The sequence below is a fragment of the Myotis lucifugus genome, unplaced genomic scaffold (genome assembly GCF_000147115.1).
Source record: "Myotis lucifugus unplaced genomic scaffold, Myoluc2.0 scaffold_120, whole genome shotgun sequence".
NCBI classification, from domain to species: Eukaryota; Metazoa; Chordata; class Mammalia; order Chiroptera; family Vespertilionidae; genus Myotis; species Myotis lucifugus.
This window is the reverse complement of record NW_005871168.1, coordinates 3,540,271-3,562,349: the sequence shown is the minus strand read 5'-3', so window position 1 is coordinate 3,562,349 and position 22,079 is coordinate 3,540,271. Positions and strand designations below refer to the sequence as shown.

Here is a 22,079-nt window from a genome sequence, read left to right as displayed (position 1 = left end):
ATGAAAAAACAAACAAAAACCCTAAAAATAAAATTTGCTTAAATTGAATATATCTTACCTCAGCAGTTAATACTAATTAATATCCACCTTTCATAATTACAGTCAAAGCAGTAGCCAGTACTTTATTATAATGCTTTATTTTTTGAAGTTTTATAGCACTTATAATTGAATAATTTAAAATCTAATTTGAATTGAATTTGACTTGAATATAACCTTTTTGAGAGAGTATGACTTTCTAAGTTATATTTTTTTCTCATGTTGCTTATTTATTTTATCCTCTTCTAGAGCTTGGTTTCATTTAAAGAACTTATGCAGTATATCATGCACAAAGCTAAAGCTATTTGTCAATGTATATATACATATATATTGATTCCTGGTAGATGTAAGCAAATAATAGATCTTTTATCAATTATGTATTTATTTCACTAATAAAAATGTTAATTGCAGTAGTAAGAAATTAGAGATATAAATAAGCCCATGTAGGACTTATAGTCTACTGAAAGTTAAATAGTATGCATATTGGTTACAATTAAAAAAGTAAAATCTTTTAAGTCTCTTTATAGAATGCACAGTTATTAAGCTTAAGAACATTCCATTCAAATAGGTCTTTTCCTGTCAGCACTTCATTCATTTTTTATTCATTCAACACATACATATTGATTGTCTGTAGTATGCTCAGCACTCTGCCAAGTGTACAAGAAGCAACTGAGCAGAATCAGACCCACAGATCTTACAGTGATGCAAAAGGCATAGTATTTAAAGCTGTACTTCTGATCATTCTTACCAAGGATAGCTATGTAGTGTTGTTTAGGTTTATAAAAGGAGCCTTTAATTGTTGTAAAGATCAGGGAGCTCAGGGATTTGAAAGGAAAGTGGATATAAACTAGGGAAAGATCATTTTAAGCTCAGACCCTGTGGCAGGCAGACTCTGTGGAACAAAAAAGCTCAAAATATTTGTGGAGCTAACAGAAGATTGGGGCAAAGAAAGCAGAGAAAGGGATGGAACAGGAAGAGTCTGGAGAGCTAGATAGGGAATGAACAGTCTGGCTCTTGTTGGTCTTGTTAAGGACTTTATCTGAAGAGCAATGGGTTTATTTTAAGAGCCATTGAAATAGTGGAGGACCCAGATTGTATTTACATTTCAAAGCCTTCATGGCTACATTGAAGTAAATCTATTTAAGAGCTTTCCTAAATCCTTGTGGGGATTGATAGGAGCTTGATCTGGGATGGTAGTTGACTGTAGAGATGGAGATTAGTAGATTGATTTGGGGGAGGATGAGGTGACAGGAAGGGAGGTTTCAAGGAAGAATATTTTCTTTATTTTCATTTTTCATTGAGATTGGAACATTAGATGAGAATAGGTTTGGAGCACAACTAAATTAAGTTGGGTTTTTAAATTTGGTCAATCTCTAAGAAATTAACCCATTAAATCTATCTATGGTAGCATTTAGGTAGGAGTATTAAAAATGTGAAACTTAATCCCTGTTTTAGATATTATAATCTCATTGGGAAAGTAAGTTATAGACACAAAATATTTAAATGGCACATATTATCAGGATTTTATTTAGTAATGCATGGGATCTAGAATGTAGCTCCTCACCCAATATCCTTTAGCATTTAATATTATATTTAATTATTTAAACTCAATTATTTAACATTTCATCTTTGAACTCTATTAAAATCTCAACATAGTTATTGGAGAGCAATGAACTTAATTTATTAATAAAAACTGAAAAAGTATATATATATATATACATATATATATATACATATATATACTTGTATTATTTAGAAAGATAGAAAAGTTTCTATAAAAAGTTTCACCATATATTTGAATATAAATGCTCATTAGTATATAGCATATGTTTTAAGTGCTGATTGATGTGAGTTAAAAAGGAAATTCTAAGAAGTCATGCCAATTTTTGTAATACTCAACAATTCTCTAACACACTCCTCTGCAAAAGCAGGCACATAAATGGTACAAACAGACAGGGTGATGGGTTCTGAGAGGATTTGTGGACAAGAGATTTGGAGAGCAGGCAGTATTCGTATGGGCAAAGTTTAAGCAAGAGCACTTTCTAAGTGGAGGGTCTAAAAGAGTCAGGAATTGGAAGGTGTCAAGGTGGACACCAGAAGGATTAGTTAGTGAAGAGGGCAGGACGAGTGGGTCAATAGTACGCAGTGTTTAAACAACAGTGCTAATGCCTAGTCTTTGGTAATAAGACCTTTATTGTTTTCAAGTGATAATATGAAATTATTTTGTCATTTCTTCTGCAGGCTCCCGTCTTCGTCAGGAAGATTTTCCACCTCGCATTGTTGAACACCCTTCAGACCTAATTGTCTCAAAAGGAGAACCTGCAACTTTGAACTGTAAAGCTGAGGGCCGCCCCACACCGACTATTGAATGGTACAAAGGTGGGGAGAGAGTGGAGACAGACAAAGATGACCCTCGCTCACACCGCATGTTGTTGCCAAGTGGATCTTTATTTTTCTTACGAATTGTACATGGACGAAAAAGTAGGCCAGATGAAGGGGTCTACATCTGTGTAGCAAGGAATTACCTCGGAGAGGCTGTGAGCCACAATGCATCGCTGGAGGTAGCTAGTAAGTAAAAGGGGCTTTCTGTGTTTCTTGGGGGGATGGCAGAGCGGGATCATTTCCCTTGATAAGGGCAATAACAAAAATCAAACCTGTATCACAGGCTTTACTGCAGGAATATCTCTAGCTTTGCATATGAATACAATCCACTCTTTATCTGAATTTACTATAGTATTTCTCATTCTAGCTGTTATTCAAGCTTAATTTGGATTTATACATGTTTGGTGAAATATTTTACTTTTTTTGATTTGGAGCTGTTTTCTGTTGACCATTTGCACTGAAATTAATTCATCCCCCTTCATTGTTACTTTTAAATATATTGAATATAAGTATGTTTTTTTAAAAAGAATAGTGTGGGATTTTTTCATTTGTTTTCATTAAGAGAAATGCTTTCAACTGGTATTGTAAAGTATGATTTTAAACAATTTCTAATTCTTAGAAATCTATTATACTTTTTGGTAAGCTATATCCAGAGATATATATGCCTCATATTTTATTATCTTAGCTACTGTAGTGCAACCTGGGAGTGCATGTAAACCTCAGAAGTTCAGTTTCTTTATACAAATACCAAAGGCAGCTCATTTGAAATCACCATAAGAAGAATTTGTTGACTGCTGATTAAATATTTATTTCTAGAGTCTAGATATGTATTATATTTGGATAAGAATTGGGCTTCTCTTGTTTTCAATAAACATTTAAGAGGTAGCCAGAAAGTTGCATTCCTTTGAAAAATCACACTGTGTACATGTATACATGGCAGAAATTGAGAATTTACATGTATTAGAGAGACAAATGAAATTTAGATCTAATTTATTGTAGGCTTATATATAATTATATGGGAAACTATACATAACTATATATATGTAAATGATGATCGACATCCTCTTATAATTTGCATTCAATATCTTAATTACATAATCAGTTTTCATAATATCCAACATTGTCTCCAGCCTTCAACTAGAATTTGAATATGTAAAATCAGATAACTATACAATTATAGACGTAGAAAAGAATTTAGAGACAGATTATTTTAACTCAATCATATTATTAATGTGGAATCAGCCCCTGGAAATTTAGATGATTTGATCACACTCACAAAACCAAGTAGTACTTAAATTGAGACAATGCCAAAGATGTCTGATCTGAGCATAAAATTTAGAGAGATAAAAAAAAGTAAAGTAAATTTAAATCTAACTCAGAGCTAGCCAATCACATTTTTAAAAACATTTACTTAAAACCCAGGTTTACATTTCTCTATTCACAGTTAATTGATGATGAAATTATATTTTCTCATATTGCCTTGATTCTCAGTTTAGTTTATAGAACTAAATCAGTGAGATGAATAAAATCTATAATTACAACAGAAATTTATTGTTCTTTTGTTTTTTTAAACCCAATTTTAAATTTAAAGCAAGCAAAAGAAGTTTAAAGGTGCAACTTACAAAAGGACTGTTTTGATAAAATCATTTTTCAAAGTTATGAGATGAGCATCTTTTAAACTCTTGACACGTTTATATTTAAGGATAATTATTTCCTGTAGAAATACATTTAGTTAACATTTGAGAATACATTTAAAGAATCAAGAAAAATGTGCATAACCTAAGCCAACTCCTACATTTGGAAGGTAAGAAACAGAAGATCAGGAGGGAAAAACAGTGATTATTTATTCTCGGAATTATAATTCCTTATAAATGAGGCCTGTACCAACAGAAATATTCTAGGTTATCTCCTGTTTCTGTGCTAGTTCCTATTCTACTTGTATCCTTATGGTTGTCAGAATTAAGAAAAGGAAGGTTATAAACATTAATAGAAGGTCTAAGTGCTCACCCCCTAGTTCTTCCTTTTTAAAAAACCTCTAGTTTTATCTCAGATGATCAAGATAGCCTTAATGCACTGGGATTTACAGTACTGACTTTCCTCTAATCAGGTTTAAAAAACACACACTAAGTTTCCAGTTAAACTTCTCTTGCTAAACTAGACATTCTATTACCTTGAGAATTAATTATGGAGTAACTCTTCCAATCTTAGTCATCAAATATAATATGGAATTGAGAGTGGACAAAAGGTCATTCTGTAACTTTTATCTGTAAAATATTTAAATATGTAGTTTCATTTTTTTAAAAAAAGTCTTTTTTGTTGAGAGTATTACAAATGCCCCCCCTCCCCCATTTTCCCCCTCTATCAGATTTCGCCCACCCCAGGCCTTCACCACCTATTGTCTGTGTCCATAGGTAATGCATACATGCATATAAGATCTTTGGTTAATCTCTTCCCGCCAACCCCACTCCCCTTCCATCTGAGATTCGTCAGTCTGTTGCATGTTTCCATGCCTCTGATTCTATTTTATTCATCGGTTTATTTTGTTCATTAGGTTTCTTGTTCATTTATTTTGATTTTTAGATTCAATTGTTGATAGATAGGTATTTATTTCTATTTTATTGTTCATATTTTCCTCCTCCTTCTCCACCTCCTCCTCCTCCTCCTTCCTCTTTCTCTTCCTCTTCCTTTTCCTTTTCTTAAACAGTGCCCTTCAACATTTCATGTAGTACTGGTTTGGTGGTGATGAACTTCTTTAGCTTTATCTTGTCTATGAAGCACTTTATATGGCCTTCAATTCTAAATGATAGCTCTGCTGGGTAGAGTAATCTTGGTTGTAGGTCCTTGCTGTTCATCACTTTGAGTATTTCTTGCCACTCCCTGTTGGTGTCACTGGGAGGAATTGACCTCCAGGCCAGTTGGCTTTGAGGACAGGCTGTGTTTACAATGGAAGAACTACTGTGCAGGAGACACCCCTATGGAGCAGGACTTGCTTCAGTGGAGCTTTGGTGCTCACTTAGTCTGCCCCTTTTGTGTATCATTTGTGGATACGTAGAGTTGTTATCTGATATGTTCTGAGGCTGTCTACCAAGTGCACTGGCTCTAGGGGCTCCCAGGAGCTGCAAAGTTAGCAACTGCTTGGGGCCACCCGACAGGAGCTAAAGAGAGATCTGTAGATGGCTGCTACTTATATTGGGGTAGAAAGTACTCAGGCGAGGCCCAGCTGTGAAGCAAGGCAGGCTGGTGTTAGTGCCGAGGCTCGGGCCACTTTTGGATAGGTTTGGGGCATGCTGACTCTACTGCTGCTTATTTAAGAGATTTTTAGCAAAGTCTGGAGCCTGAGCCAGGACAAGCCATTCATATGGAAAAGCAGATTTTCCTATGGGGCTGCAGTTTGGATGGGGAGGGGTCTCAGAGAATCACCAGGGTGGAGAGAACATTGTGGGCAATGCTGATGGAAATTCATATATGGCTGCCAGTTAGCTCTGCAATGGGGGGAGGTCCCAGCACAGGTATAATGACCCTTGTGAGTACCTCTGTCTGTGAAAAAGCTATCTCTGAGTTCTTGCCCCGATGCCAGACAATCCAGTTCCTCCTCATATGTTCCTGGGATCCCCCAAGCCACCACCTGGCACTGGAGCTCAGAAGAAGCAAGACTGTAAGTTCATGTGCCGGCCCTTTAAGAAAAACAGGCTGGGACTCCATCAGCCTCTGTGTCCCTCAGCCATAGTCCCCTCTGGCTTTTACAGCCTGAATTTATGGGGACTTCTCTTCCCAGCTCTGGAACCCTGGGCTGTGGGTCTGGTGTGGGGCTGTGACCCCTTGCTCCTTATGGGCGGCCTCTGCAGAAATGATCTTCCTCCCAATTAAAAAAACTCTGCACACATGGGTGCTGGGCCAGCGGTTCTTTGCCTCTGCCCCTCCTACCAGTCTCAATGTACTTTTTTCTTTACTTCTCTAGTTGTAGGACTTCCATTCAGCCAGATCTCAGGCAGTTCTGAATGATGGTTGTTCTGTATTCTAGTTATAATTTTGATGTGGTGTGGGAGGCGGTGAGTACAGGCTTTTATCTACGCTGCCATCTCAATATGGTCCCTCCTCAATATGTAGTTTCTTAATACTGCATAATTCACATATTTTAGTGTGATATATCTCATTATACATCCAAATTGTTTTCAAGCTCCAGAGAAAAAAGAATATTATAATTTACTGAGTAAATTGGGGAGGGGGGAGGGAACATCTATAATACTTGTGACAATACAGATAAATTTAAAAAATACTTTAAGATCATCTTCAGCAATAATTCTTATACATGAAAAGGGAAAATTGTATAATTATCAAATATAGCTTGATATTAATAAGGATAGTTTAATAATAAGGATCCTTATTAGTGATAATAATAGTTAAAATCTTAAAAAAACACAATAGTGTTTGTTTTCAATAGTTTTATACTGATGTAATTATAATAATTAAAGGCATGTTTTTTGGATACATTATATTATTTGGACATAGCTATGTGGAAAAAAATAAGTCCTTTGAGTTAAAATGTGTTTTGTGTATTTAAAAAATTTAGAAACTATTATTTAGTAAATTCATGCTTCAATATAATATAAATAGATATGTAGTAATTAAATTCATATGTACTTCAGTTATTTATTTTAGGCAGTGGTTGCTGTTCATTCACCATTTTTAAATGTGTTTGCGTCCTCAAATCAGAAGATTTCGTATGTTACATAACTAACTGATATGTTCGGGAGGGGGGGGCAAAGAAACATGGATAATATTTAATGTAGGTTAAATCTATAAAGTACTGTTATATTTTAAAAACATTTTTTTTCCTGGAGAATGTTACCACCTTTTTAAAGATTTCCTTAGCTTACGTATCAGAAGTTCAGTGAGAACTATCCTTATTCTCTCAAAGGCTCAGACACAGGAAGGCAAAGATTGCATCAAATTTCTTGGTGAAGCTGTAGCCCAAAATAATAGCATTAACAAAAGTGTCTTGAGGCAACTTTTACAGTGCGGTTATAGGTAATTCTTTTAAAAACATGTATCTGTGTTTTATTTGCCTTTAAACCAAGTTTTACAGCTGTAACAACAGCTGGATTTCTTGGTTCCTAACAATTGTCAATCTCTCAAACATTGAAAAAAAAATGATATGGATGTCATTTACTACCTTTGTTTCTGTATAGACATTATAATCTTGTATATTGTAATAATATTTACTTAAGTTTCAGTAATGCACCAAAAGAATTGTATTTATTGATCATTATTAGGATTTTTTATTTTTATTTGAATCCCAATTATAACCAGGTTAGACACAGTACTGGCCTTACCTTTTGGTGCTGATCCTTGCCAAGTGGTAAAAGCTGTAGTCCTTGTTCTTGAAAACTCAGTTTTGATGCAGTTAACTGGATTCACCAAATTATAAAGTCTAAATATTAGAATGCTAAGAAATATATAGTAGTTATTAACCTAAAGTTTCTACCTGAAATTTTTGGAAGTTTGTATTTGTAAAGGAAAATAATTTCTGTTTACAGATACATTTTTAAAATTTATTTTCTAATGATTATTTATCTGTCTAAACCAAGAATTATATATCTTGGTGGGGACATTGAATTGGAACATTTAGAAAATATTGCTGTAACTAAGATTTATGAAACCTCACTATTTAATTCAGTTTCAAATCCAGCTTTTACCATTTCATGCAAGTAAATTTGTTTGTTTGTTTTGTATTAGGTCTATTTGAGAGTCTACTAAATGGAAATCATTTATGGATCTATTCTCTCATACCCAACATTACTGATTATAAAATTTAGAACTCTATTTTATGTCAGGCACCGTTCTTTGACACAACTTATATTTAATAAGTAATATGATCTTGGGTAATTGAATTGAATTTTAAGAAAAATTAATTTGAACCTTAACCCTTGTGCTTTCCACTGTGGAATATGGCTCTCTACGTCATCTGCTAAGCAGTGCACAGTCAGCATATGGCTATTCGTTTCCTGCTTAAGCTGTTGTCTCCTGAGGAAGATAAATTCTCTTCAGGCGAGGTAGACATCTGCTGGCTGTCTTAGCAGCAAAATTACAGAAGAACTGTCTTTCTTGAAAAAAAAAAATTTCCCCAATTAATCAAAGATTAAGTTACCTCACATTTTACTAACTGGCATGCTTTATAATAATAATTACTTTGAGATGAATGTTTGTATTTTGAAGTAATATTTTCCCACAGATTTCAATACATTATGATCTTTTGTTGTTATTAATATATGATGCTCCTCAAAGTGATTTCAAATTTGAATTATATATTTTTTCTCATTTGGGTGAAATGAGAAAGTTAAGTGACCATGTGTGCTAAGTCATGTATGTACCTAGGTACAATAGAATATATTTTCAAAATCTAGACCATGGGAGATGGAGGTAAGGATTATCCCTAGAGATAACATGGTGTAAATAAGCAGGTGGAAATAGAATATGCCATTATATTTTGAAATATTAATTGATTGCATATGTATGTACATGTGCGTACACACACACACACACACGTTGTTCCCTGATAGACATTTTATCTTTGAAATTGAATGTTTTATATTGCATCTCTAAAATATTCCTTGCTTCCTCTATTTAATTTGTTTTATCTTTTTAAAAAACTTGTCATTTCAAGTGCATTAACCAGATTTTAAAACATTTTTTATATCTTATTTTTGTTTTCATATTTAAAGGAAAAAATTTAAAGGTTCATGTAATTTTATGACTTTACAAAGTCTTTTCACTTTATTGTACATTTATATTCTAAAATGCACTGATTCTTTGTTCCAAAATTAGTTCATGATTGAAATAATGCATATGAAGTGCATAACAGAGGGACTGGCACATAATTATAAATCATAAATCTAATTATTGATGCTGTTTTCACTACTTTTTCTTCTTTAGCTCCAGTATGGTCAGATACAAGGATTATTTATACAGATGGGATCAGATACTTCTGACTTCAAAAATGGAGTCAGTTCATTATCAATTTGAAGTTATGTGTGTTACAATACCAACATTTAAATATAATGCTTCAGTAATTAAATTTTCTTAAATTAATTTCTGGCTAAGTAAAGCATGTGTTGAATATCTGAAATTCCATCTTGAATTGAAATCAATGGTATGAGAAATTTACCTTTGGATCCTCATTGCTAACACAGGATATGCAAATAGTATTGATTTAAATCATTTTTTGTTTAAAAACAAATAAAAATAAAACTTTTTGCAGTTGGAATAACATTCAATTTCTTTGAAATTTATATATTTATTCACTTGCATAAAGAATCAATATTGCTAAGTTTCGTGACAAGTATATTTACTAAAACCTTGGGTTTTTACTATTGATCAGAATATATTCTTTCGTTGCTGCCTGCTTACAAGAATAACACAAGGATGTAAGTAATAAGTCCATCAGACCACTTGTGGCATCCAAATGCCAGATTTTAATTACATTATGTCTTCAGGCAAATTTGGTGCGAATTTTGTATTTGTTGGAAAAGTCAGAGCAGTATCCATTGGATACCCTATCAAGAGAGAAGAAGAAAGCTGTCATTTTCTTTTGAAATCACACAAAGATTCTTTTTAATTTTTTTTGTTCTGTCTTTCTAAAGAGTATTTAATATGAAATAAAAAGCAAAAACCCATTTTCCATAATCCTTGTGAGAGATGGTAGTGATGAAGGGCATAAAGGGAAGGTTTGAGTTTCAGTGGGTATTTTGGCAGAAAAGGACAAAGTTTGCTGACCATTTGAATGTGGGTGTTAGAGGAGATGGCTGTGTCAGAGAATGTGCTATTCACTCATGAAAGCTAACAGGACATATCCTATCTTAAAACTATTCTTAGTTAAACAATTAAATTATAGGCTCAAGATATGACCTTTTTAAATTTTTTTTTAAATCCTCACCTGAGAATTTTTTTTATTGACTTTAGAGAGAGAGTAAAGGGGGAGAGAGAGAAACATCAATCTGTTGCTTCTTTATGGACCCTGACAGAGGATCAAGTCTGGATACCAGGCATGTGCCCGGATGGAAATTAAACTCACACCCTTTTGGTGTATGGGATGACCCTCCAACCAACTGAACCACCTGGCCAGGGCTTTAGTTGACTTCTTAACTAGGCAAACTTTTATAGTTTTTTCTTCATTTTACATAACTGTTACATATTAATATTAAGCAAATTGTGGAAAGATCTTAGAGTCAGGGACACATTACGTACTTTCTTTTCTTTATTCTTAATCACAGGTTAAGGAAGATGATTAATAAGCTTATAGAGATTATCCTATATAATAAAGCCTAATATGTTAAGTGTCCGGTCGTCCAGTGACCGATCAACTGTTCAACCAATCAAAGTGTAATGTGCTAATGTTATGCTAAGGCTGCTCAACCACTCCCTATGATGTGCACCGACTACCAGGGAGCAGATAGTCACCGGTTGACATGTTGCTTTGACATGCACTGACCATCAGGGAATAGATGTTCCAACCGGTAGGTTAGCTTGTTACTAGGGTCTGGTAGATCAGGACTGAGCAAGATGGGCCAGACACGCCCTAGAGCCCTCCTGGGGTCCCTCCCCGGCACGATCCTGCACTGCTGGGGTCCCTCTGCCTGGCCTGTGCCCTCTGGTAATCCAAGACCCCTGGGGGGGGGATGTCGGAGGGCTGGTTTCAGCCCGATCCTGCAGGCCATGCCCCTCAGGAGGGCGCCAGATGCAGGGCTCATGGCTGGCGAGCGCTGCTGTGGCAGTGTGAGCCTCTTCCATTTGGGACTGATTGTGTGCGAGCAGCGGGGCCGGGATGAGGAGGAGAGGCAGGTAGGAGCTGCAGGTGGCATTGGACTGCGGGTTTCAGCTGGATCCCCTCAGGCCACCCAGAGGGGCCTCACCCGTGCATGAATTTGTGCACCGGGCCTCTAGTTTTTACATAACTTTGAAAAACTTTACTTCTGATTATAGAACTAATATGTGCTCACTATAAATCACTTTTAAAATACATGCATGCTCTTGTGACCTCATTACCTAGAATTTTTAAAAAATATATATTTTATTGATTTTTTACAGAGAGGAAGGGAGAGGGATAGAGAGTTAGAAACATCAATGAGAGAGAAACATCGATCAGCTGCCTCCTGCACACTCCCTATTGGGGATGTGCCCGCAACCAAGGTACATGCCCTTGACCGGAATCGAACCTGGGACCCTTGGGTCCGCAGGCCGACGCTCTATCCACTGAGCCAAACCGGTTAGGGCTCATTACCTAGAATTAACTGCTGTTAAAATTTTGGTGAATAGCCTTCTAGATATCCTAACATTTCTCTATGTTTTCTAGGGAAAACCATTTTAATATTCTTTTTCTTTTCTTCCTATATTGCCCCCCCCCCCCCAAAAAAAAAGATATTGGAAATGTGGAACACCTAGCTATGGCATAAAGACTAAATGGAAAAGTGTGTTATCTGTAATAGATGCTACAAAATAGTTTCTGTCTGTTGACTATTACTAGATACACCATCCTGGTCCAGGTTCCATTCAGTGACTTTGGGGTTAAAGGTTACATATTCCATTACCAGTCTCATGAGCCACACCTTTTTATCTCAAAAAGTTGTTGATGTTCATACATGCTGACAAGTACTAAGATGATTGTTTCAACACTCATAGATACTTAGATATAAAGTCCCTTGAGGCTTCCAGAGAATCAATTCAGTGTTTAGTTATTTATGTGGAATTCTTGGCAGTTTCTCCTCATATCAACAGTACTATCTGAAAAAAATAATATAACAAGGTGGATCTGGTTATCTCTCAGATCTTATCATTATATCACTGCTTCTTTTAATCCTTCTAATGTACTTGTGATTAAATGCTAGAAGTCTTTATACATACACAGAGTAACTTGAGAACCATTGGAATTTATTTTAAAACTTTTGCTTTAGTGACAAGTTTAATAGAAGATACCAAAAACTTCTTGTATAATTAATTTTAATTAATACAATATAAATTAACTTAGGCTGTCATTAATGATCAATGTCAACATTTTTGTGTCAGGTTAGAATAAAGTGCTGTTGAATGTTTTGGGAGCACAAATGTTTTTCTGTCTCTTTGTTACACAATGTGGGCATTAAAAATGTTTTTAGAATGCCAGATTAAATTAAATTAAATTAAATTATGAATACCAAGATATAGCTTATCCAAAAAACTTGGTAGTTTTTCCTAAGTAACTCTTTCTAGGCTTTCTGCTTAGTTCTAGCTAGTCAGTGGTGAACAAAAAAGAAATAAGTTTATTTCTTCAAGGAACTTAAAGTATAGTGTGGAGAAGGGTGATGGTAGAAAATAGTAAGCAGTGACTTTATGGTTAAAAATTATGACAAGTACCAGGATGGATCAGGGTTAAGTTCAGAGCTGAAATATGTGTGGACATTACCAAGGTACTGAATAAAAGAAAAAGCATTTCAGTCAAAAAGAAGAGTGCATCTAAAAGGCCCTGAGAAAATAATAGACTTGGGCGTATTCTGGAAAATGAAAAATGGTGAACATGAGTAAGGAAAACAGCAAGAGAAATAGTTGAGGGCTAGATCATTGAGAGGCCCACAACCAGGTTAATGATGTTGGACTGGACATTTAGTGCAGTGAGAGCTACAGAAAGTTTCAGGCAGTGGTGGAGATGCCATGATCCGATTTGCATTTTAAAATGTCACTCATGTGATACTTGAGTACTGCATAGGTATCGAATGAGTTGCAGAAAGATTGGACAAAACTAATTAAGAAGCTATGGCAGTATTCCAAGTATGGGACGGTGCTAGTGTGAAGCAAGTATTAGTAAAAATTCTGAAGAAAAAAACGAGGATTAGATTTGAAGATTGGCTTAATTTTGGAGGGTGAGACAATAAAAGTAGAGATTTTGTAAGAGATGGTAACGTCAAGGTCAAGTCTATGGCCATGCAAGTGGGACTGAGAGTTTGTATTAAGTTATCTTAACTTTGAATGGCTAAGAGAAGTTCAGAATACTCCAGCCCATCATGGTCCCAAGAAATGGCACTTTCCTCTGTCCCTTCAGCCTGGAATGGCTCTTCCTGTTCCACTGGTCCGTCCCTCACAGTCAGCTCAAGGATCTCTGCAACCATTCTGTGACCCACGTGCCTGGCATCAGTCCTGGCACATTGTAAATGAAATGAGTAACGTGACTTGGGGGGCTTTTATTTCATGTGTGATGAACATCATAATGCCCCTTCACAGAACAGTCTAATCTACCCCATACAACCCCTTGGTAAAATCAGTCCATGTGATCTCAAACACTCATTTGAAAGCGCAGGACTTAGAATGTAGTCATCAGGTAGTCATCAGGTACTGTTTCCCAGGAGTGTGTCGCCCACCCACCCAGGTTCTGGGATATTTAAGTTTCTCTTCTGAGGATAACCTTACTCAGGAAATGTACCTTACTTCTGGTAGTAAGCTCACAAAAACCCAAGTGAGTTTCTTTTAGGTTCTGATAAGTGTAGAACTAGCTCTGTAAGTGTAGTGACCTCCCTCCCCTCTGGGAAACATCAACCTGTGTTTATGACCCTAATGACTAGCTAGTAGGAAAATAAGGGTTTAAACTCCCTGACTGATATGGAAACAAAGTGGTTTTCTGAAGTTCCCTAGAGAAATTTTACATATGCAAAACAGGACTTGTTCATCTTTACTTTCTCCCTTTCTGGCTAGGGGTAAACATTACACAAAATAAGTATTAAGTAAAGCGGAATTATTTGCATTCTTGTGCTTTGGCAGTAATCTATATATCTAAAGCTGTTGTCAGCTACTGGATTTATATTTAATGAAGTAAATTTAACTAAAAATAAAGGGAAATTACAGCTTGTATGTTTCCATTTTCTCATTATAGTCTTGGTTTTGGTCTGTAGTTGATGAAATGAATTTTTTGATGAAAGCTTAGTCGAAATAAGATACAAAGACTGGAAATCTAGATACTGCAATAACTAGACAAGATGGGGATAAGCAAGAGAAGAAATCCATGCTGTATTCTTGGAAATGGTAATGTTGTATCTAGCGCTGTGGGGGAGACAAACTTAGCTGTGGGAAGGACTGGGTCTACCACAGGCAGCAAATGGAGGCTCCTATTCAAAATATGGACAGGAGCATTGGAATCACCTGGAAGCAAATTAGAGATGTTGAATGTTGGGCTCCACTTCAGACCAACTGAATCAAAACCTGTGTTTTAACAATATTCCAGTGTGACTCATATGCAAATTCAGGTTTAAGAAGCACAGGTGTACAGTGTTCTAAACTGGTGGTCATGTATTAGAGCCAAACACACAATTTGGGATGTGAGCCCAATGTGGTGTTTTGTTTTTTTAAGAGAACCAGATAATGCATGATTTTAAGTGAATTGTCCTGGACTTCTGAAACACTGAGGAGTGGGGGCAGGAGAGAGTGGAGAGGGAGAGAGACTGGAGAGACAAAAATCAGGGGCAGAAATGGAGACAGAGCAACCCACAGAAAGAAAAGCACAGCAGGGACACAGAGAGAATGGGGGTGCTGAGTGGATGTGTAGGTTGGGGTTGTGTGTGTGCTTTTATGATAGGGATGAAGTTTCAAAGAGTAGGGAAATGCATTTGCCCGGATGGAAAAGGAAGAAGAAAATGTTTCCTATAGAGGAATGTTTGCCACTAGCTGGATGTTAAACAGAGAATAGTGTACTCAAACCTTTAATTAAAATCCACACCAGTGTTTATCAAGGAAAGTAAAGCATGAAATCATCTTGGGTGTTTTAAATTAATTCGTGGAATTCTGTAATTACTTAACCTAATCCAAAAGTGAAATGCTAAATTCTTATACTTTATATTTTCTATAATGGAAACCAAAGAAAAACTAGTTTTGTTTTTTTTTAATAAAAAGAAAAGGGTCATTTGGAAGTCATTTGATCTATTCCTCTGACTTTTAGTTTAAATTATCTGAAGATCATTTGTTGCATTAAGAGCTTCAGAGCAAAAGATTATCCAGCCTCCCCCATCAATATCCTTTATAGGCATCAGCATATGTTAGCGCAGTTATAACTTTAATTTACTTCAACCCTATGCTACAGCATAAGTATTTCATTTTATATGCTAAGCACAAAGGGAAAAGCCTTTCTTTAAAAATATAGGAGCTCATGTTTGAAGATCATTAAGTGGGCCTAATTTTTAATAATGTACACCTGATGTCTAATTTCGGTTTTTGAATATAATAAAACAGTTTCTAACTTCAGTCTCTTAGTATCTGAGGTAGAAATTGTAGCGTTAGTAGCATCTTAGATTGTGTCGTATTTAACCCAAGGTTTAAATTGAAGTTTTAATAGCGAGTATGACATTTTACACTTGTCAGGAGAAATAAAAGTTCATGACCAAGTTATTTAGTATGCCTGAGTGGAGACATTTTAAATCTTATTCATTAAATCATGGAGTAAAACTTAGAATAAGAGCCAGAAACTTAAAAAAGAACATGGGAAAGGACTCCCCCCTCCAAAGGAGTCAGATTCTGTCTCAATCGCTCTATCTCCCTGTATCTCTTTACTGGCTAATACTGTGCTTTTTCCAGATTGAGTCGCATTCAGTTACGTTTGATCAGATTCTTATCACAGTCAGTTACCAGAAAATGGGTTTCCAGCCTGTGCTTGACGTAGGTAGAAGGACATTGAGAGCATTTTGATATTATAACTCAGCTCTTGTCAGAGGGAACCCAAAGTTTTTCTTCGTTCTACAATGGAAGTGTAGGGCAGGTTGCAATCTTGTTCAATCTTGCTTTAGGTAATTCTTGGAAAAAATGATTATAGCGTATTTTCCTTTGGGAATGACCTCAGGAAAGAAAGTAGCAATGAGCCAGAATTCCACAGGAGTGGATAAATATTTTTATGGCTGGTGGATAGAGGACATACTGACAGTTGCCTTTCCCTCTGCTGTTCTCATTTTTTGTCTATGTCACCAAAACTGAAAACTTGAAGAACCTCAGTTCTGTGATCAGACTACAACATTGGTAGGCAATGAAGTCAATTTCTAAACATTTTCCTTTCTCTTTCTTTCTTTTCTCTTGTTAAAAAGTAATTACCACTTAGGTTTCTGTATATTCTGCCATGAAAATTTTTTTCTGGACTTAGTTGGTTATAATTCTTAAGCCTCCCTCAAAATTTTAATCATCAATCCCAGGTGAACATCAATGCATTTTTATGACCTACACCAAGAAGAATTTGGGTTGTTTTAGTATAATGGGTACTCTAAAATCAGTACCATGGCTGTGGAGTACATTGTAGAAACTCTTCATAGTTAGTTACAATTAGTCAGTCATTAAGTTAAAACAAATTTTGTTAACAACAAACTCAATAAATGTTCATTTAGCATAGCTCTGTGGTCTTGGTGAATTTACTTAACCTCTCTATGCTTCAGTTCCCTCACCTGTAAAATGAGGATATTAATTGTATTTACCTTATAGAGGTTTGGGGAGGATTAGATAAATTTATATTTATATATATACACTTAGAACTCTGCCTGGCCAACAAAGCACTCTGTAAGTAGTAGCTGGTGTACCATATGCCATTTACTGTGCTCGGCATATTTTTAGGTTTACTCCTTCACTTTATAAGGTCCCAAAGAATAGCTCTTCATTTCCTAAGATGAAGGCTGGCAAACTAATGCCATATAGGGTTACATTTCTATTCCCAGAGCCAGTCAGCTTCTCATATACAAGTGGATTTAAAATCCACTTAAATATTTGTGAAATGATAGGTATTCTTCATATATCCGTACATAGCTATCTTTTATGATAAATATATTTTTGTAGGTTTATAAAGCTATTGTTGTTGGCATGGTTAGCATTTAAGTATTTCATTATGGACTTTCTTAAAATATGTTGCAGTGAATTGGTTCTATGAACTGTTAAAATAATTTGGAAATGCATCTATATACACAAACTTTATGTTAAAATAGTCTTTTTTTGGTAAGACTTCAGAGCTTTTAAAATAATGAATAATACAAAACATGAGTAGGGGATCCAAATTACTGTGATTCGAACACTTATATAAACTGCCCACATTTTTTTTTGGAAAAAAATTGTTTTCTCAGAAAATATTTTGGGTAAACATTAATATTTTGTATCAGTGGGTGGACATACAATTACATAAGTAGCTGCACTAGGTTCAGGTGTGTGGTAATCTTTATGGTTCATTTGTTTTAAGAACATAAGAGTAAGAATATAATATACTATTCTATTTCCATTTTTTTTCTCCCAGGGAAGTTTTCTTCTCTTACATCAGTATGTTGAAGGCTAAAACAGGGATTTAATTCAATCCATTCAAGTTTCCACACATAGGCAGTTCAAATATGCTTCTTTACCAAACCTTGCAAAGAGGTGCTTAGCACGCTGTGTGACTTACTCTTCTCTCTCACTAATATCCCATTAGTCTTAATGGCCTTGACATTTCTAAACTTTGCTTTCTATAATGGATATAACTTACCTCTTGCAAGTATGTGACACAGTTGACCTTCTTGGTGAAATATTCTCTTGCTCAGAAATTCATGGTGCCCAGCTAGACTAGGATTGCATCCTACTGTACGTAACCAAAGTCAGGCAATGTAACCACATACATAGGTTTAAATTTGATTCTGGATGAAGGCTATACAACAAAAGTATGCTGGCTCCAAGAAGCCATCAAGATCCAACTCACTTCTGTTTTCTGCTCTGCCCACCTTAGAATGTGGCTTTCCTCCCAAGGGTTGCAAGGTGACTACTGCACCTCTTAGTATCACTTTTCTGTGCTGTACTAGAAGGATGAATATAAAAAATCAGCAGCCTATTTTTTTTTTTTTTAAATCAGGAAAGCTATAAATATCCTGGGAATCCCACCTAGTAGAATCCTATTATAACTCACTGGGTAGAACTATGTTACATGGCCACTCTTTGTTTCAAATGTGCTTTTCTTCTCCAAACAAAAATTGGTATTTTCTTGAAAAGAACAGAGAATGGATATTTCATAGACAAGTAACAAGGCCTACCACATAGATGCTATTGATTTCCTTCTTATTTATCTGGCTGAGTATTTCTTGGCGGTAGCTGAGATGTTCACATTCCTGGAGGGTTGGTTCTCTGTTTTCTCTGTGGTCTGCCTGCCTTGCTGTATTCAGTTACCAGTGTTGTCCTCATTGCTTCCTGTTCTCGTTCTCTAGGCTAGACCTCTAAACTGTGCTCCATGTGTAAGACCTCCAGCTCAAATGTGCACAATGAGACTCATCTTTCTTTTCCATTCCTGCCTTTCCTCTATTATTTCCTAACGGGGAAAATGGTACTACTGTCCATCTAGCCCTGCAAGACCAGAAATCTGAGATTGATACTTTGCTCTTCTCTTTTCATCTCTTCACACCAGTTGATCATCAGGTCTTGCTGATGTTTTTTTTCTGAATAGCTTTAGAATTTTGTACTTATCTCCACCCTCCTTGCTATTCTTCTCATTAGTATCACCATTATTTCTTACTTAGATAATTGTAATACTTTTTTTACAAGTAAAAATGTGGTGTCTCTTTGATTGCTCACTCAGAGATTTTCAATTGCTCCTAAACTCTAAAATCTTTAAAATGACTTGTAAGAATCTGTGTGAGTCTGGCATTCTGGCCTAGAACTCATGCTTTCCTACCCCTGTACCCCTATCCTATTGAGCTGGAAAAACTGTTTAAGCATTATTTCATAGCTCAGCGGAGCCATTACTTCCTCCAAGCCTCCTTTTCTGTACCTTTCACTCCTAGCCCCGTCACAAGTCAAGGTTAATCTTGCTCACACCACCCTATATTCATCATCTATAATAATCTATAATAATAAAAGCATAATAAGCTAATTAGACCAGACATCCTTCTGGATGACCTTCTGGACAAAGCTGCGGCGGTGGGGGCCAAGGCACAGGCGGCTGCCATGGCAGGAAGGGGTCAAGCCCCTTGCACGAATTTTGTGCATCGGGCCTCTAGTCTTATATAATAAAAGCCTAATATGCTAAGTGTCCGGTCAACTGGTCGGATGTTCAACCAAAGTGTAATATGCTAATAATATACTAAGGCCGCTCAACCGCTCGCTATGACATGGACTGACTACCAGGGGGCAGACAGTTGATCGGTAGGTTAGCTTATTGCTGGGGTCTGGTGGATCGGGACTGAGTGAGATGGGCTGGAATGCCCTGGAGCCTTTCCATGATCCCTCCCTGGCTGGTCAACCTCTTATGTCTCTCCCTGGCCCCGACTGTGCACTGGTGGGGTCCCTCAGTTTTGCCTGTGCCTCTCGCAATCTGGGACCCCTCAGGGGGATGTCGAAGAGCTGGTTTTGATTGGTCTGGCTGAGGGACCCCACTGGTGCATGAATTCGTGCACTGGGCCTCTAGTAGTATATAATTCCTGTATTGTAATTAGTTTATTTGTCTGTATTTCCCACTTAATTCTAAACACTGTTGTATAACTTGTAGTAGCTAGAACAAGTCACTAAGGTGTGTTATTGAATTTCTGTCAGTAAAAGTGATCCCCTCCAATCAATAGCAATGGGGAAAAAAAAGTGTTTTTTTTTTTTGTTTTTTTTTTATATTAGAAGATGCTATTTCACAACTTGGCAGTTTGTTTTTCCAGTTGAAAAGAGATACTGCACAAAATATTGATAATTTCCTGCCTGGTGTGCTTTATGCTGCATTTTTCTTTTCCTGTTAGCATCAAATAATTTTTCTCCATAAGCAACTCTAATAAAATTAAATCAAATTTTAGAATTTATGGTAAAAAGCAAATATTTTGCATGAATATTCAAAAATAAATATGTACGGATATACATCAGTAGAAATAAGCATCATGTTTCCCTCAAAGTTGTTAGATAACCTAATGTAACAAACTTTTCATTAACAATTATACTTAAATGTGTAGTGTAAAATTATATCCCAGTGTTTAATAATCTAACATACATTGCTTGAGCACAAATCAATTACATGACCACATAGAATGCTTCCAAAAATTTAGACTTCTTATTTTTCTCTTACAGTGTTAAATGTAAAAATTAACATTTTGCTGTAAAATTTTAATATGAATATTTTAAAATATAAATATTTAATATAAATATAGGATAAACATTTTAATGTTTAAAATCTTAAGTATTTGAATATGCTAGCATATTTTTTTCTGCTTTTGATTGATGTAAGACATAAAATTCATACACTAGAAGGGCATAGTCTTTAACATTGGTTATGACTTTTTTTCCCCCCATTGATTTTAGAGAAAGAGGAAGGGAGAGGGAGAGAGCGAAAAATTGATATGAGTGTGAAACATTGATTGATTGCCTCCTGCCCAGGATCGGACCTGGGTATGTGCCCTGACCTGGAATAGAACCCATGACCTTTCAGTGTATGGGATCTCACTCCATCCAACTGAGCCACACTGGACAGGGCTGGTAACTACTTCTTTTGATTGACTAAGCTGTACTGATGATAACCCTTTTATCAGCTACAACAGTTAGTGCTTCCCTGCCCCCGAAACACACATGCAAGTTTTGAAAATATTTTATGTGCTGTACAGATTCAGTTATAGTTAAAAAAATTTTTTTAATGTTTTAAAGAGTGTCAGCTTCAAATTTTCTCTAGATTTTTAAAAATAGGGTTGAAACATACGATTTATTTATGAAATTTTCGATAGGTTAGATATGAACAAAGGAAATCGCCTCCCTCCACCTAACCAAGAAATGCTACAATCTACACTAATAAAAGAGAAACATGGTAATTAGCGTACGACCACTACCCTTTTCATTGGCTAATCAGTGAGTATATGCAAATTAACTGTCAGCCAAGATGGCGGCCGGCAGCCAGGCAGCTGGAAGCGAACATGCGGCTTGCTTGCTTCAGTGAAGGAGGACTCCAATGTTCCCCGCCTACGCTGCCGGCCTCTGAGCTGGCAGTTTGAAACTCTGTAACAAATATAGAAGCTAAACAAAACTGCAGGGATCTCAGAGCTGGAGTTATACATTGTTTCTATTATAGAACGCAAACAAACCAGTAGCGGAAGCCTCAGAGCTAGAGCCAGAGCTAAAGCTGGCCCAGAATAAAAAACAAAAAGAAAAAAAGGAGCGGTTGGGAGCTTCAGTCAATCGCCAGCCTTAAGGCAGCCCTCAGCCCCTCACTCAGACTGGCCAGGCACCCCAGTGGGGACCCCCACCCTGAAGGGTGTGTGACCAGCTGCAAACAGCCATCATCCCCTCATCCAGGCTGGCCAGGCACCCCAGTGGGGTCCCCCACCCTGATCCAGGACACCCTTCAGGGCAAACCAGCCTGCCCCCAGGCCTCTATCCTAATATAGTAAAAGGGTAATATGCCTCCCAGCACCGGGATCAGCGGAGCAGCGAGGCCTCCTGGCACCGGATCAGCATGACAGGGGGCAGCGCCCAAACCTCCTGATCGCCCTGCGGCTCTGTGTGTGACAGGGTGCGGCATCCCAACCCCCTGATCGGCCCTGCTCTGTGTGTTACAGGGTGTGGTGCCCCAACCCCCCCTAGCCCCCCCACAGCCCTGCTCTGTGTGTGACAGGGTAGAGCCATAACCTCCCCCATCCGCCCTGCCCTGAGTGTGACAAGGTGCGGCGCCCCAACCCCCAAGATCGCCCTGCTCTGTGGGTGATAGA

At 36.7% G+C, this 22,079-nt stretch overlaps 1 protein-coding gene across 3 annotated transcripts in view; it reads left to right on the top strand.

The window, feature by feature from the left end:
- The window catches only part of ROBO1 (roundabout guidance receptor 1), a 436,624-nt gene that overhangs the window by 80,147 nt on the left and 334,398 nt on the right, over nucleotides 1-22,079 (top strand). For all 3 annotated transcript variants that reach the window (XM_006093709.3, XM_006093708.3, XM_014460003.2), the window contains exon 2: nucleotides 2,278-2,604. In XM_006093709.3, the coding sequence (XP_006093771.1) occupies nucleotides 2,278-2,604 (327 nt within the window). The remainder of the gene's footprint in view (nucleotides 1-2,277; nucleotides 2,605-22,079) is intronic.